The 19,188-nt window shown below is 36.7% G+C and overlaps 1 protein-coding gene across 1 annotated transcript; it reads right to left on the bottom strand.

The window, feature by feature from the left end:
* Positions 1-636: 636 nt before the first annotated feature.
* Positions 637-11,950, bottom strand: LOC109063447 (ADP-ribosylation factor-like protein 5B). The gene is made up of 6 exons (XM_042728100.1): positions 11,422-11,950; positions 8,404-8,464; positions 7,888-8,035; positions 6,270-6,353; positions 6,020-6,171; positions 637-1,205 (listed from the first exon to the last, which is right to left on the bottom strand). The coding sequence occupies exons 1-6, from the start codon at positions 11,465-11,467 to the stop codon at positions 1,157-1,159; spliced, it is 540 nt and encodes a 179-aa protein (XP_042584034.1). The 5' UTR covers positions 11,468-11,950; the 3' UTR covers positions 637-1,156.
* Between the last annotated feature and the right edge of the window lie 7,238 nt (positions 11,951-19,188).

A 19,188-nucleotide genomic window follows, 5' to 3' on the forward strand; every position in this document is an offset into this window, starting at 1 on the left:
AAAAAAATAAGTGAAAACACAGGAGTTTCAGCTAGAATCAAAAAGCACATTGGCAAAATCACCATGCAAACAAATAAGAACTAGTGCTCATGCACACATATTGTACCATATAACCTGGAAAAAAAAAAAAAATCTGAATAAACCGACAATCACTTATATAGCAACAGACACAGCTATTATGGCTAGTTGAACAGTGAAGATCATCTGCAGTGAATATTTGCACCAAGTGGGTTGAGATGGGGGGGGGGGGGGGGGGGGGTCTGAAAATCATAATACTGAGCTACATTTGACCTTTATGCTATAGCCACACTCCAGCAAGGAGAATGCCTCAATGGATACTTAAAAACACAGACAAAAACATGCTAGTTCACCTGCAGTGATGTTGGCCACACACACACACTCAGACATTTCAGTAAATCCAGCCAACTGCTGCTTTCCAATGTGTGCCATTTCAAAAATAATACACTTGAAAAATAAGATGTCACTCTGCTTTATCTTGCAGCGATGATCAAACCTGGTGTCCTTCTTTAAATTGCATCTCACATAAATGTATTTATTTTTTGGGGTTGTTTGTACTTGGTGTTATTCTTTGGATTTTTTATGATATGTATTGGTTTTGATGGTTTAATGTGGAAATTAAAACACTTGATACCCAAAAAGCTTAACCAAAAACAAACAATGACAATAACTGACCCAAAGATTCCTCATGTGAAAAAGTAACATTTTGACCATTCAAATCATTTCTTCCCAGCACATATAAAGAACAACATACACAATTAGCTTAATATACTTAATCTGGAGAACATCTGTTCCACTGCCAGAGTGTTAAAGACACAGTCCCTCCTCACAAACACATACCAGTACTGTAGTGCCTCTCTTACAGTTCAAATACTTTAGACTTTGAAGATCTTCTGTTATAAACCCAGTACAAAAATCCAGTCGTTTGTGATATAGTACTGATCAACAAGAATGTCCAATCAGATTCACATAACTGATAAATCCCAGCTGAGGTAGATGTCCAGAGAGTTCAGCTGCAGAGTGGCAATTCTGATAAAGAGATTAAAATTAAAACATAAGCAGCCAATGGGATGAGCCTGCGATGCCACCGGAGCAGGTGGGAATCACTGTCAATCAGTCCAACAAGTAGAATCAGAGGCTATCTGAGCCCAGCCCTCGAGGTCATCCACTCTAAACCTTGACAGAGCCTGAAAAGAGATACACACACACACAAAAAAAGTAAAAAATAGGGATGCCCCAACTCTGGCCAATGCGATAACATACATGGTCAACAGGGCTTGACATTAACACCCACCAAGCCGCCAAATGCGAGTGGATTTCAGTAGTGGTGGGTAACACATTCACTCCAATTAGCCACTTTGGCTGGTTAACAGACCTCGATATTATATGCTGTTTCTTACTGAATGATTTTAATTTAATTGCTTGATGTTTTTAATTTTTGAATTGAGTCAATGATTCAGTGGTCCATTCATAAAGACAGGCACTTGCTTCATTCTTGAATGAATCAGCCATCTGAACGAATCGTTTGTAGGTATGCTTCAATGACTCAATAATTAAGACCGTCACTTGCTACCACCTACTGGCGTTTTATTTTCATAATAGCTTATCTTTGCATTTTTTCCAACATTTCATATTTGTAGGCTATATTAAAAAAACAACAACAACAACAACAACAACAAAAACCTTTTAAAACACCAAGCTCACAACATTATGCTGTTATAATTTTACATTTTTGTATGCAGTATTAAGTCATATAAAACGTACTTTCCCTACAACAAAATTGTGACCAGTGAAAATGCTGAGTGGCTAGTAAATTTGGAAAACCACTAGCCACAGTGGCTGGTGAGCAAAAAAGTGAATGTAAAGCCCTAACAGTCAATATTAAAATTGTACACCAATACCTATAAAAAGCAAAATGAATAGTATTAAAAGCTACAACACAGCATCATGGCATTATAATGTACAGTATGAAAAAAAAGAATCAATCAAATCAGATTTTCTATAATTTAATTTAACAAGGTTAATAAATGATTCATGTTTTAAGCACATCCTAAGTAGAACACACAAGGCTACTTGGATGATCTCATGTCAGAGTACATTCTTTTCAGAAGTACTGTGGTTTTTTTAATGGTTAAAACTAGAGATGCACCGATGGTTAATTTCTCAGCCGATACTAATAGTCGATTGTTTAGAGTGCCGATACCGATAGTTTGGTGGTTCTGCATTTTATATCTTCTTTTAAATTAATAGTAATCCATAATAATTCCAATAATTCCATAATTCTGAACACAATGCATATAAAACTTTATTATATCCATTTAAACAGTTGTTTCACAGTGACTAGTCTCATAAACAGAAAACACATTGCTCAAATTAACATTAACGCATTAAAATTTGTAAAATTAAATTAAGACTTTTTAACCTTTTCTATGTTTTTAATTCATATAAACATTGACTAAAAATTATGCTCACATTCACTCATCACAATCAAAATCATCTCTGCTTTATCATTGAACATCAAGCTGGTAATATTAAATATAAATTATTTTGATGATATTAACTTATTAATATTAATTGGATATGAAAAGCATCCTGCTCTTCTCACAAAGCATTTCCCTCAAATACGTGTAAGGTAAAATTTTCTTTACAAACAATTTTTTCTGTTTTATCACTAAACATCAAAATGGTAATTTTAATCTAAACTTTTTTTGATGATATTCACTAACATTTACTGGATACAAAAAGCATTATGTTCTCAGAATCAATCAGCATTTCCCTCAAATAAGTCGTTAATGTTTCTACATCATCAAACATCAAACTGGTAATTTTAACTTTTTTTTAAACATTCTTAAGTGACATTAACATTAACAATTCTGAACATCTGATCACAACCTCTCATTCAATTCCCTTATTTAAGGGTATTTAAGTTCTTCTTCACAAATAAAAGGATTTCTGCTTTATCGCAGCTTAGACGTTTTCTTTTCTCGTTTAGGTCATTAGATGCTGAGCTAAAGGTTCTTTCACTATCGACGCTCATACAAGACGCGGACAGGTATTTTCTCGCTACTTGCACAAGCTCAGGCAGACGGCCTTGATTAGCAGCCCAGTACGTTAGTGCGCTCTCGCGCCTGGGAATCACCAGCTCTGCTAGGTAACTGGCAACTTGCATCGACATACTCGCATTCTCCACCAGAGTCCCATTTTCTTGAACAATTTCGTTGAATATGGCAGAGAAAGATGCTGTTGTTGATTCTCGTTTCTATGCGAACCTTCTTTTGCTGTACGATATCTAAAAAATAAATAAAGAAATAATGAGGCCCACTGTGTTTTAAAAGACTTCTGAATTACTGAATAGCCTATTATATTGAATATTATATTTCTTTAGATGGAAACTTACACTCTAGATTCTGCACCTCTTCTCTGTCTCCAGGATGTCCGAGTTTCTTAATCTCCGCAACTATCATTTTGTGCATTTACCGGTTCGTGTCAGCATCAAAAAACTTGTCTTTACATCGCAGGTCAAGGACCGTTGCGATACAGCACATATGGTTGGAAGTGGTGTTCCTGAACTGTTTTTGCACTGCCTCCAGTAATGCTTTTTTCATTGTTTTAACTCCATGGTCACTGTCGGCTTCTTTGCTGAGTAAGCTTTTTAGAGTCTCAAGCAGGGGGATAATGTCAGCAGCGGACGCATCTTCTTTCCTAATCTCTCTGGTTATTTGTTCAAAGGGAGAGAGAAGTGTAGTTATGTTTTCCATTAGTGCCCACTGCTGCGCAGTAAGTGTGACAGGTAGCTCGTAATCTGCAGCGTAAGCAGCAAGTGCTCTTTTCTGTTCCAAAAGACTTTGCATCATATAGAAGGTGCTATTCCACCTCGTATTTACATCCTGCTTAAGTCTCTTTAGTGGAAGATCCATCTGTGACTGAATGGACTGTAGACATGAAGCAAGCAAGCTGTGAGTGCTTAAAGTGGCCTACAATCTTTCGGCACATACTGACCAATTCTGCCACACTTCTCTGGCTTAATATGCCTTCGTTGACAGCCAGCTGGAGGGAATGAGCCATACAGGGAAAACTCATAATCCCACTGTCCGTCATGGCTTTAGCCATGTTCCTCATGCCAGTGAATGCTTGAGAGATTGCCAATGAAGTGTGAGAACCGGTAAATTCTTGTGAATGAAGCAAGACTTTAAGTTTAAATCACAAATTTTTTTATATTTTTTGAAATGACTAACTTTTTAATATTATTTTTAATAAAAAGTCATAATTTCTCATTTTATTTAAGCTATTTCACAATCATAATCTAATAAAATAAATACAATTTATGTGGAAATAAACTCTTCAAATCTGCCTATTCAGTAAATGCATTAAATGAACCCCGCCAATTTTCTCCATATTAGAATGTTTCCACCTAGTGTTTGCGGCTCTGTGATTGGTGGTCCAGCTGTGAAATTACAGAGGGCCAAGCATTAGTAAATCAATGGGAGTGAATTTCAAATGATAGAAAAACTGACCAATCATATCTTTACTCTAAATGGGCAGGCCTTGTTATCACTAACTTTATGACAAGTTCTACCCGCTGTGGGATCTCTATCGAAAAAAAAATACATACGCTGATAAACTAACTAGCTATTATTCATGTCACAATGGAAGCCGTAAATAACGTAAGTGAGGACATTCACTGGGCCACTGTGCCAAAAATAATATTATTTAATATAAACACTGCTTATTTGTAATGAAGTGTCGCCAAGTTGTTTTGCTGTGAGCGTTGTCATGATGTGTTGGCTTACATTAAACATTACATTTGTTGGTTTTGTGCACAGACCGATTGTGTGATGATGATGGATTTGCGATGACGATTTTCATTTGACAATTTTAGCTATGCTTTATTTTGGTGATATCAGTTACTCTCGCTGCAATGTTGTCTTGTTGCTTTTCTGAAAGGCGGTTGCACACCGGATGAGAAGCGCAGTGACGCATCACGTTCAGTTCGAGATGGCGGCCCAAAACCTTTAATCTACTCTCCAAACAGTCAAACATTCACTTCAAGAATGAGCAAGTGGTGTCAATGAGTTTGAAGTTTGGTGATTTAAAAAACAAACAAACAGAGAAAACAGAATGAGAAAATGCGGTCTATTGTAGTCAAAGCACGGAGGCCAATGGTGCCGCCGGTGCACTTGAAGAAAACAATGTGTTCGAATATTAAAATCATGGTGTGGGGGTGTGGTGTACCATTGTTTCACGGCCGGAGCAGATGTAGACAAGAATGTCTCCTAAGAAATTGAGGTGTTCTGTTGTTGGATGTAATAACGAACATAGCAGTTGTCATTTACTCCTGACATCTAAACCGCTGAAGATACAGTGGATTACGTTTGTTTCTGAGTATAAGGTTTTTTAACGAATCTTTGCAAATCAGCTTTCCTAATAATGTGTTAATTAGCAAGTTTCACGATGAATGTGGCTAAAGTAAACAGTCACTCAGAGCGGCTCGGAAGAGAGGGGCGGAGTCAGCAGAGCTCATTAACATTTAAAGGAAAATGCTACAAAACAGCTTGCTCCGAAAAGAGCTGTTTTTGACAGGGCAAAAAAGGTGTTTTTTACTATGTTACAGACTTTTCATTAAGACCATAAAGAATCATATCAACTTGTGGAAAATGGGCATCCAATGACCCCTTTTATACAGTACTATACAAGGAACTGAATGAAAATAAGTAGTTATTAATCTATAATCTGCCCCGTAATCATAATTTGTGTGAAAGGAATAAAGTTGTTGGTGTTTTACTCTCACTGTGTTCATTCCAGTGTTTATTTCAGCTGGAAACTGCAGTGAATTAAATGTGTAAGTACATTTTACTTTAGCTTTGCACAAATGTAGATAGGGGCATATTTTTCCAATGAGTCTGGGTTCATTGTACGTTTTGCAATCATTAATCTATTACACAACGTACAGCAACTACAGGCTAGTAGAGTCAAAACCCAGTGTCTGTATTGCAGGTCTTACCCTTCTCCAGTGAGCGCACAGCAGGACTGGATGTGCCAGGGATGATCCTTGATGGAGCTGAGGGTCAGGTATTTGGAAATCTCTGCTGCAGACATACAACCCTTCATGTCCTGCTTGTTTGCAAAGATCAACACTGCAGCTTTGCGCAGATCCTGAGAGAATGAAGACAGAAAACAACTCAAAATGTCGCTTTTTTAAAAACGGGATTTATATTCATGTTTCCTTTGCTGTAAAAATGTTAAATCATCACCTCGTGTGCTAGCATCTTGTAGAGCTCTTCTTTAGAAATGGCTAGTCTTTCTCTGTCAGTACTGTCCACTACCAGTATGATGAACTACGAGAGAAAGTACACACATGAAGCTTTAATATCAGGTGTCAGGCAGCATACTATTGCACTTGCATTCTTGGGTGATTTCTAAGTTAAGCAAGGCCACAGAGTTGTTTGTTGCTCAGCGTGCATTTCCTTGGCAGACAAAATGCATCTATAGTCTCAAGAACAAGAGCTCCTGAATAGAGCTTGACAGCAGGGGTATACCACAAATCTCATACGCACACTTTCTGAATGAAAGGCAGGGGTCTCACCCTTCAAACCTCTTTGTATAGCCCTGAACTTTGAACTGTGAATCAGACACCAGCTGCTAAGGTCTGGCGGAGTTACCGCTGTGCACAACTGTTGTTCAAACTATTGTTCACAGCAGACTGAACACACAGCTGTTACTCAGAAACCATCTCAACTAACTTCCTTTAAAAATGCTATTATTATAGTATGCGGTGTTTGCTAATGGTACTAAAAACATAAATTTAAATATATCTGTAAGAGGACATTCTAGACAAAAATTGGTTTGATACTGAGAACAAGAAGTGGAAAAACAAAGAAACATATTGTTTTGTTGACATTGAGAATGCAAAAACTCCAAGACTTCTCCAACAGAATAAGTCTGTCCAAACAGAGAGTTGCAGAACCTGACATGGTACAAGTCGGTCGCACCTCAATGGTCATTTTAGTCTTTAGTGCTGAGAACTCATGAAATGTACTCCTACTTTCAAACTTAAGTATAAAAGCAAGTTATGAAATTTCTTAAAGCTAAGAATCTCTCTTACTCTCCCAGTTATTTAAGACAGCTCGAGAGGTCTCTCAAGTGGTTAGGAGTTGCCAGTAGGGGCTTGTGATGGCACTGAGGAGACAGAGCAAACAGCAAACCGGTTTAAAATGTGTAATTACGACATGGTGGAAAACGTGTTTCTTTAATTTCCAATGTGTATATCATAACATATTCTGTTGAAAAATTCTTTGTCAAATGCGTGTTGAATGTAAACTCCTTAGGAATTTAACCATTCAGTGTGAATTTATCTGAGTGATTGGTCCATGCCTAAGTCGTCATCCAAAATCCTGTTTGTTGCACAGCAAAGTGTTTTTAATCATCTCTAAGACAGACACTTAAGATTTAGCCTTACACTTCACTCAAATTACGACTGAGATGCTTGATAACTAACTTTTAAGCCAAGAATTTTTTTTTACTCTTAAGTCAATTCTTAGCAGTGTTCTTGTGAGTAATTCTTAGAGGCTTGATAAATATGGGCTGCAGGGGATGAATCAGGGGCCTATACATTTGTATTCTCTCCTTTAACCGGTGGTCATATTTACAATGTAAAGGGTGTTTGTGATTGAATTCTGTTCACAGAAAATCATTTCATATGCTTCTATTTCACACGTTTAAATTTTTTGTAAAAAATTAATGTAATCCCCTTATTTCTTAAGGTCCTCTCTACATGAATCGAGAAGTGTGTGAAGTTTTCAATTCTGTTAATACAATCATCTCTTATCAAACAGGTTCATCCTCCAGCGGTGCAGTGTGTAAGTGCATTACCTCAGTGTTGGAGTAGTATGTGTTCCAAGAGGAGCGGAGACTCTCCTGACCACCAATATCCCACATCAGAAAGTGGGTTTTCTTCACCACTATTTCCTCCACATTGCTGCCAATTGTAGGAGACGTGTGCACCACCTCATTCATTAAACTGCACACACACAGGTTCAGATGAAACAAACTACACTGATGCAGTCTATATTTCACATTAATTACCACACTGAAACCTCCTTTACCTAATCAGTACAGTGTCTCTATCTATTGTTTTACGTTGTTGTATATACACCGCACATAACATTGCATAATCAATAAATGGTAATGTTTAGCGTGTATTGTATGTTCAGACAACTGTCTCATGTCCTAAAACCATAACTAGATAGAACAATTTTAACTGGCCCACATGTGCGGCAATAAAGAGACTATTCTATTCTAATGTATGAAACAGACTCTAAAATGAAAAAGAATAATAAAAACAAGAGAAATAAATAGTCTAAAGAAAATAAAATATCCATTACTCACAACTGATAAAGTATAGTGGTTTTCCCAGCATTGTCCAGCCCCACAATAATCACTTTGTGTTCTACAAAATAGAAAATAAAAATACATATTACTGATTATGAGGTCAAACCAATAATATAATATCAAACATCAAATGAAAGACAATCAATTCATCTCAGTAAATAAGGATAAGAATATATGTGAATGCCAATAAAACAAAACTAATGGAATTCATTTTTTTATTTACATGAAATACACAGAGATTCATTCATTCAGAGCTAGTTTGTTTCTAATGACCTCTCAGTTATATGAACTGGAAGATAACTGGTCCAACAATCCCATTCAAAAGCACAGCTCTGCCACACAGGATGCACGCTTGCATAACAGAAGAAGATGTGATTAGATAAACTAGTGATCCATCCTTTATCAGAGCAATGCGAGGAAAATCTGACAGCCTGTGTTTGTATGCAAGACAGAAAAGAGTGCGTTTGGGTTTTTTTTCCACCTTTGAACTCTGATGTGAACTACAGGAAGCAGGACTGGATAACTCATGACATCTCAGACAGCTCCACAAAGACACAAAATATTTCACAACTATTACTTCCTTAATGACCGACCCCTATTTTACTTCTGTATGCCTCCAGCAAAAATGTCACAGGAAAATATTGAAGCCAAAAACAGACACGGTTTCTCAAGACTACAGTTAACGCCACCCACAGCTTTTGGTGGAACTTTTCAAAACAAACACAAGGACAAATTTAACCTGACTAATTAATCTAAGACTACTAGAGCTACTGCTCTAGGCCTTTGCCAAAGGACAAAAGCTATGAACATGATTTCCGTACTGATTTACAGGACCAATAGGTGTTATAGCTATATTTAACTAATTTAATATACGTTCGTAAACTACACTGCCAACTATTTACATTACATATTGCAAGAATTTTGTGAATGACTGCATGAATGTTTGTGTTTTAGAGAGCAACACTCAGTGTAATGAAGTGACTGGTCCTCTTCGGGACAGTAATCCAGGGAATTAGGAAAGAGAATGAGATTACAAATCCAACCAGCAGAATTCCTTCTATGTCTAGAAAAGTAGGCCAAAGAGTTATCCAACTTTCTCCTGGGAGCTCCTTTTGGACCTAGAGAAAGACTCGGCATCTAGCCCAGAGGACTGGCTAGTTCATTTGTAATAAATGCATCTAGAACACACACAAGAAAACCATATTTCAACAACACTTAACTTGTATAACCTTGAATGAAAGCAAATAGTTCGGGCATCAGAAATGATTAGAAGTGCACGCAATATCAACAATGTCCATTCCGTTGTTAAAGCAACATCTGCCTGACATTATAGCAATCTGGATTTGGTTAAGAATTTTTGTCATGGGACGAAACTGCTAAAAAATGTAAAACATTAAGCAAGAAATATCATTCTGTTGTTTGCACACTTCGCAGTGCTCATATTCAATTATAAAAATATGCATCCAGGTTAAAATGCGGTAAGAGTAGTAACTTTTGGACACAATTTAGTTCACTAAAGCTGAAAACTCTGCAGTTCCCGTGCACATGTCCATCATTGTGTCCTAAAGGCCTGGATCTCTCTGGGCAGGCTGAACTGACTGCTGAAACTGGCAAACAATGGGAGAGGAAAGCGGTTTCCTCACGCTGCTTTTGTTTGCCAGGTGGCCGTGGCGTCAGTTTCTCTACACAAAAGCATTCTCAGTTCAAATCAGTTCCTTTTATTGTCACTGCACAAGTTGAAGCTGATATCGGACCCCTCTGTCCTCTGACCTACATCATGAGAGACACATCTGTCACAGCAGCAGTGAAGACATACAAACATATGTCAGAGGACAAAACCTATGAGAACAAATCAGATCTGATAAATCGTACACAAACACTTGAAACACCAAAAAGCTGGAGAATAGTTTTACCTCAGGCCAGCTGTAGGCAGCAACATTCAATTTAGGGCAAGAGACTACAGGCAAAACCATTAGTTCATACACTGGTCAATTTGAGATTTTGAGCTAAATATGCTTCCATAACGTGTCTTCTTTACAGAGGAGTGGAAAGAAAACACACAATCAATATTTCACTGGTTTTTCCAGATGGATTTATATATGATGAAGTGTTTGGTTTGTTTGTTTTTTCTGGCTGTTGACAAGTTGTTGTTTTTTCTGATTTATGGAGTGATAAAGGGGATATTCAAAATGCCCTGAAATGTATATTTCATTAGCAAACACCTATTTTACAAAACAAGTAATACAAACAAATGTCTCAATGTATGGTGATGAATGATTTGACGGTGTGTGTGTATGGTGGATGTATGGTGTGTCTATTAGTTACTTAGGCCTACACTTTTTTTTTATTTATTTTTTTTTATCCTATTCACCTGCGGTGCCTTGCCTTAAAACCTAGTTAGCTGCCAAAAATAACAGTATTTTGAGCATCACGTGAATGTGCCTACATTATATTACCATGTTTTCGACGTGGTACCAAACTAATACTATGTTTCTGGACAAGACACAATTATAGTACTGAGAGGCATCAAATAAATACATTATAAATGTATAAAGTACCAGATAACATCACTTTACCATAGTACAGCAGTAACATTGGTAGGGTCTGAGACTCTTTGTCTCACCTTAATTACTACCTACAGTCTTCAGAGAGCACATTATCAATTCAACAAGTGCACAATACTCAGTTTGCAGATCATTTTAAATGACCCATATGTTACCTTCCCTACTAACATCTAGATGAGATCTGTTTGAGCAACCGGGAGAAGGTAACGGACCGACTAACCGATTAACAAACCGTGACAATTACGAGGTGAAAAATACGATCCTGTCTGGTTTTATAACATAGGTAGGTACACGGGATTTCATGAGTTAATATTAGCTCAACGCAGCGGATTTAAACGAGCTCACTAGCATGAACGTTAACGTTAGCTCGCTCGGTTACGCTCTTTATCAGCCCGAGGCGGACAACAGTCAAAAACACCCACTACAAAACAGACAGAACACAATCTCTTACCTTGATTACAAAAGAAACTCCATAGTTTGGCGAAAATTAGACCCATTTCTCCTGGTGGATGAGAGACCGTGTCCGGTGAGAGTGAGTTTAGCGGAGAGGCCTAACTACAGCAGCTGTCCGTGAAGCCGTTATTTCTTCACAAACCCCATGCGGCTACGGTGTGTGTGTGTGTGTGTGTGTCCACGGTGTGTTCACACAGGTAAGTTAAGCGGCTCAGAGCACTTCTTCTTTTGTGTGTCAGATCAAGTGTACGACAGATGCGCGCGCGGCGGATACATCTCTCTCCAAACACAAGCCTCCTCACTTCCCAGAGCGCTCTGACCTCATCCACATTTCCCACATGGACAAAAAAACGAACATCAACTCTCTTTGTCTGGCTACACACGTGTAAGTGCTCGGGTAGAGCTCAGGGGAGCAAACTTGAGGCACACGGAGATCACAGTGGCGCTCGTGTGTGTGTGCTGCTCCTGGATAAATAATAAGAGCTCACTCTTTCTCGTGTTGTGTACACACACACACAAACACACACACCATCCCCCATCAGTGTCAGGTTACACGTGTGAGGATCATGACGTGACATATCCAGCCTACAAGGGTCACATCCATAATGTGTTAGAAAGTTTATATTTAAAAAAGAAATCTTGAAATTCAGTGTTGAACTGAATGTACTGAATACCTGAAAACGATTAAAACACACATAATAATTATAATGTTCTGTTCAGATCGACGTGGACATATCCTAAGCAGTCAGATACAGTCCAAAAATCACACATTGATGACAATATGGTTACTCATATTAGTCTTTCTTCAGTGTTGCCTGAACTAGTTCCTTCCTGCCCGAGCAGAGTTTATTTGCACACGGTTTGAAATCTCTGAGATAAAGATGAAATTGAGCCTTTTGTAAATATTGTGTCTACTACTAACAATGAAGTAAGAAACTAGATAAACTAAATAATCAAAACATCTAAAGATCTGGCATATTATTGAACTCTGTCAGATAGCAGAATAATCCGATAAACACTTTTCCTTTATTACATTCGTCAGAAATCTGATATAGTGTTTAATGAACTGATATATCAGTATTTTATATTAGTATAATACACTGATATAGTATTTTACTAAATAGAAAAATATCCCAAATAGCAATGACTTTCACTACACTGACATGGAACAAAGTTTGAGACAAACAAGCAGAAATGTAACAGTGAGACTTAGTGGTTAACAGTTTTCTATATTATTCACACGATGGAGTCCATTCAGTAAATCACTGATGAACTGTTATGTTTTTAAATGGATGTCCAGGTTTCATACTTCAGTACAAATCAGAAACTTTAATTCTCAGTCAGCATTTAATACACTACATACTATGTGATCCAGAATGTTCTTTTAACAAGAGTAGAAGTTATGCAGAGAGAAATGAAGTGCATGAGTTTAAATACATGTTACCTTGTAGTTTTAGTAAGAATTATCTGCAAAGGAAAAAAAAAAAACGCAGTCTGGATATCAGCAACTTAGTTAAGAGCCAAACAATCCATGAGCAAAGGCAAGAGCACTTAATGGTGCAAATGAATAATGAACACCTGGAAATTTGCCATTAAAAATCAATTCTTTAAGAATTTGAGCTTTGTATTTAATCCATTACAAAGACAAAATCTCTTACTCAGCTCTTCACTACTTCCATGCAGCTCTTCACTGTGTTCTTTCCCTTTACTGACATTTAACCAGTCACCAGGGTCACTGGCAATCTTGGAGATAAATGGAGAAACCTGCAGACTATTTTAGATTTTCTTGGCAAAGAAAAGGACAGATGGTGTGCTGAAGATGTCCTGTACCATTTTGTCACATTCTTGAAGAATGCAGACAAATATCACACTTAATGTGAGAATGCAGTGCTGAAATCACACATCTAGCACATCTTTATTCGTCCATATACAATAAACTGAGATAGTATTTTACTAAATAGAAAAGAAATATATCCCAAATTGGAATTTTTACACCCTTGCATTTGAGTGATGCTGTGTACAGAACTTATATTGTGTTTTTTATATACATATTTTTATTTTATTTATATTTTATCTCTTTCCCCTTTATTTTTTTATCTCTGTTGCTTTTTAGGTAACCTTTTATTGTAAAGCACTTTGGATCAACGATGGTTGTGTAAATGTTGTGCTCTATAAATAAATTGACTTGACTTGACTAGGAATGACTTTCACTACACTGACATGGAACGAAATTTGAGACAAACAAGCAAAAATGTAATAGTGAGACTTAGTGGTTATTAATCTTCTGTATTATTCACACAATGGAGTCCATTCAGTAAATCAATGATGTTTATAAATGGATTTTGATGTAGCTAAAATAAACTTTACTGAATGTCAGAAGGTTGCTCTCAGATGAACATATAAAACATATGAATCCTTCTAGTGCTCTGGTGAGGCTTTTATAAAGGTCAAGGCACCTGCAGGCATAAGTGTGTATTTCCAGGTCATTTGCAGGAATACAGGAGTCAGAGCTCTGACAGTGATGTATTCCACGTTTATCCACTCCCAAGTTGTTTACTGGCAAGGCATCTAAAAAAAAAAGTCAAAACATATGCATAATACTTATACATGATTAATAGTAATGTTCCCAAAATTCACCTTAAAACATTTAATTTCTCAATTGTGTACTGGAGGTATATTATATAAGTATATTAAATATTGTACAGAGGGAGAATCAAACGCTTTCAGAGATTATGAATAATATCAAGGATGTTAAAAAAATAAACTCAAACGCTTATTTTTATTTATTTTTTATTTTTATTTGATTTATTTTAGTTTTTGCGGTGTTGTTGATGCCAGACGTTAGGTGGCGCACAAGGCATTTGAGCATCTGAGTAGAGTGACAGCTTTTTAAACACCAAAATTAATATATAAATAAACAGTGGTAAGCACTATAATTAATAATACTATTCTTAATAATGAAGTGTGTTCTATAGAGTTCATAAGTAGTCTAAATCATATGATCGTAGCCTTTCATTTTTCATTATTTTCACTTGAGTTTAGTGGTAGTTTTTAAAGCAACACACGAGGTATTAATACACAATGCAACCCGTCAATTTGGACAGTATGAACAACTTTGGACTTTCATCAGTGTGTTTCATAATTCACACACTCCATCGACCCCATGAAATGTTTTTATACAGCCAAGAGATGGCAGTGATGAGAAAGACATGAAAGAGATGGAACTAAATTAATCGTCCAGGCCGCTTCTTGAACACTGATTTATCTCAGCAACTACATTCTTATTCTGGGTCTGCGTAATAATTATTGCCGAACTCTTTTCTTTTGTTTAAGTGGTTAGCCTATTTAAAAAAAAAACTTTCCAATTGCTACTGTCGTGTTGCTTAGTTCTGTCTTGTTTTTTTTTAGTCTACTGCTATGAAAGGCTGTTTAAACCAAGGGACACTTTTCATGGACAAACATGATATGCGAAGGATCAACTTTTTAAAACATGTTTTTGACGCTGAGAAGCTTTCCCTGTAGAATGGTCATTATTTTGTCCATTAGAGGTTTTTTGCATTAGACTTATGACTGCTAATCCAATAAGACATTTAGAGTTTAATGGTACAATCTCTGCAGATCATATATTATGTAAGCAATAAGGTACGAGAGGCCGTGCTGTATCGTAAATACGGCCGTGATTTATTCACGATACAGCACTGCCTCGAGTACCTTATTGCTTTTATAAAACGGTTACCACACAATAAAAAATATTAAAACCAAAAATGCATGTATTGAAATGTTACTTTTTTGAAGCAGGTTCGTTAAATGCTATCCTTCCGCGAAAAAATATAGTCCCTGTCAGCAACAGTAAGTTAAACGGCAAGAGAATGTTCCGACTCCGAACATGCCTCTCATCTAATGGAGCTTACATAAACACAGAGAATAGCTTATCATCATCCGCTGGGTCATTTATTTTTTAACACCATATATAATATTTTCTCACACACATACATCTGCTTATCTCTCAGCATGAGAAAACGTTTTTTTTCAGTATTTTATTTTTTTGATATATATGGTATTTTCTCGGAGAGATATTGCAAGTATGATTATATTTTAGACTGAAGGACATATGGACATACAGAATCATACCTGACAAAGAAAACTAATAAATGCTGTAATATTCCCTCCTCACTTGGAAAACTGTGGACGCGCACACACATCAACATAACTCCGCTTGAGAAGCGTTTATTAGACTGGGAAGGGCGGGGTACGTGTCAAAATTAAAGACGAAAGATGCAACATAACGCCAGCAGGGATCACTCATACTTTATTAAATAAATAACAAGCATTTCATTTTGCCGTAATACATAATACACGGAACAGTTTTAATGCTATATTATTGATTGTTTATGTTGCTTAGGGTGTTGCTCAGTGATACACAGAACCTTTGGGTGAAGCGGTCATAGACCTGCTGTAACGTGAATAAAACACAGCTGCTGACCAATCAGAATCGAGGAATAGAACTAACCGTTTTATAAATAGCCTATATACAGTGCCTTGAGAAAGTATTAAAACCCCTAGGCTTTCATTATGGCTATCTCTAGCTTTTCTTCTTCTCTGACAAGTCCTTCAGTCCCTGCCGCTGAAAAACAGCCCCACAGCATGAGGGTGCTACCAACACTTTACTTTTAGGATGGTACTCAGCAGGAGATGTGCAGAGCCGGTTTCCTTCAAACATGATGCTTAGAATTGAGGTTCTTCAGACCAGAGAATCTTGTTTCTCAGAGTCTGAGGTTCTTTTTTTTCAAATTCCAAGTGTTTTCATGTGTCTTCACTGAGGAGAGGATTGAGTCTGACCACAGTCATAAAGCACAGACTGGTGAAGTGTTGCAGTGATGGTTGTCCTTCTGTAGGTTTCACTATCTCCACATATGATCATGGAGCTCAACTAGAGTGACCATCAGCTTCTTGGTCACCGCTCTAACCAAAGCCCCAAGTTGCTCGCCAGGAGGCCAGCTCTAGGAAGAGTCCTAGTTGTTCCAAACGTCTTCCATTATAGATAATGGAGGCTATGTGCTTCTGTGAACCTTCAACACAGTAGATTTGTTTCTGAACTCTTCCCCAGATGTGTGGTTTGATGCAATCCTGTCTCTGAGCTCTACAGGCAGTTCTTTGACCAGCTTGGTCTTCGCTATTATATACATTTTCAGCTGTTAGACTTTTTATTAAGACGTGTACGTTTCCAAATCATACCCATTCAATTGAATTAGCCACAGGTTAACTTCAATCAAAGTGTGGTAATGTTTACAAGCAAAATGAATGTTCCTGAGCTAAATTTCAACTGTCCCATAAGGGTATGCATACTTATGCAATGGAATAATTGTAGTTTTTTATCTTTATATAAATCTGCTAAGATTTTAAATTCAGTTTGCTTTGTCATTATGGTGTATGGAGTGCAGATTGATGTGAAAAAAAGTAATTTAAAGCAGTTTAACATAAGGCTGCAATATAAAGCGTAAAAAAAGAAGGGGTTTGAATACTTTCACAAAGCACTGTATATAGGGGGAAAGGCCAACTCTCAGTGGTGTGAATAGTCAGAGTCCCTGCAGAGGTGGAGAGTGAACACATATTAGCCCTATCAGACACCTCAAGAGCCATCGTGCTTAAAAGTCACCACCAATCAAATGCTGATGGTAGATTCATGCTTAATATTCAGGGATTTAGGTGTCATTTTTTCTGCACCTATTGAGAAATCTTTTTTTTTTTTTTTTTTTTTTTTTTTATAAATAAGATTAAGACAGCTGGTGGACAAACTTACATAATAGCTATTTCTCTCCTTGCAGAGACCATAGCTCATTATACAGCACACTCAAATTAGAGACCAAGAAGATGCTGACTCTCAACACAGAAAAAGAGTTTTTTTTGAAAAGCTAGTCAGTATGATTGTAAAAGCACTGACTGAAAAATGAGCATGAATATGAGTGGGGATAAAATGCTAAAAGAGATTCAGTAATGCTTTCTATCAGGATGTCCATCCATAATAATTACACATTACATGCTGACATATTTACCTATAATATATATATATATATATATATATATATATATATATATATATATATATATATATATAAAACATTTATGCATAATTATAAGCAGCTACCCAAGATAAATACACATTAAGTAGTGTTGCACAATAAAGATTCTTTAATTTTATAATTGGATCCATGAAGAACATTAAACATCCACAGAAACTTTCAATTCCACAAAGGGTTTTTCAAAGTGGAAAAATGTTCTTTAGATTTTTAAAATGTTCTTCACACTAAGACACTGTTCACTGAAAGGTTCTTTGGGCAATGAAAAATGGCTCTTCTATGGCTGCACTGCGAACACACCCTTTATTATATAAAGCTATACTTTGAAACTGTAGCCTGCGAAGCTAAAATATCCATTTTAATATGCATATGTACGTATTAATATTTTAATATGTATGTATATTATTTAGGCAAGTTGCTTTTAATTACATTAATGTTGTTGATATTATGAAATGAGCTATGACTTGATGGAAAAGTATTTCACTTAAGGCTAGACTATGTGACTAAAAATATAAAACTTACAGTATGATACTATGTTATGCTACTTTAAAAAGATTGCATTTATTTGTTACTGGCCTGCATGGATATTAAGTATGTTATAGTATTAGTCAGTATTTAAGCATGCCATTACTCACTACTGTAAAATGTGACCTAACATTCTTATGAAGTGTGACTGGGTAATTTTGGGTTATTATGGCTTGATGGCTTTAACTGTCTATAGAGTTTTTTTCTGAGTCCAATCATACATTATTCAGTAATAGATGACTCAAGAGTCACTCATCTCGTCCTCTAATTAGGCCACGAAGGTGCCTGTTGCATGTGCTGTAGGATCATTCAAAGCATTTGAAGGACACTGGAACACAAGCACACTTGCTTTCATGTTGACCTTATGCCTATTCATAAGCATGCAATAACAAAACTGCTATAGTGTGCTGTAGATGTAAACTTCAATCAAATCTTTATTGGTTACATGAGGTTAAAGCTTGTACAACGAGAATGAAACATAATGGAGAGCAAAACCTCTTACAGGAGGAAGATAAAGGACTGTATGGAGCAGTAGGAGAGAACCTAGAAATGACTAACAATCAGTAGGTTCATCACAAGCTCTCTTGTGATTCACCACCCTATTTTTCTACAACCACTCGCAACCCTTGCAGGTGCAATTACCCTACACATCCATCTCCCCAGAACTATGCTTGCCTATAGCTACAGCCCCTAAAAGCAAGTCCTTCAACCCACATACTGTAGCTGCCAATCTCCCAACACCTCCCCCTTAAGCACCAGCAGTGCTGACATCCTTCAAGCCAAACTGAACATACTGACTTCAGTGGTGTAGTTATCTGCAGGTTACAAAAAGTTGAGGCAGAGTACAGAGGACTTTGTGGAGTGGTAAGTGAAACACCTACAAATCAATGCCATAAACAACTGAACTGGTGTGGATTCAAGAGGAAAACATTCAAACTATCCCTTGACTATAATGAGTATGATGTAGATTTGCATTTGGTCCTTTAGCAGATGCTTTTATCTAAAGTGACTAGCAAAAGGAACATCACAAGCAATTTATTAGAGTAGAGATAACAGAGTATACAAATAAGTTTCAGTTAAGTGAAATTCACTTACGTGAAAGAATGGTATAGAATAAATAATCACTGAAGCTTTCTATTGAAAGGGACAGAGCAGACTTTAAT

Source organism: Cyprinus carpio, chromosome B7 (genome assembly GCF_018340385.1).
Source record: "Cyprinus carpio isolate SPL01 chromosome B7, ASM1834038v1, whole genome shotgun sequence".
NCBI lineage: Eukaryota > Metazoa > Chordata > Actinopteri > Cypriniformes > Cyprinidae > Cyprinus > Cyprinus carpio.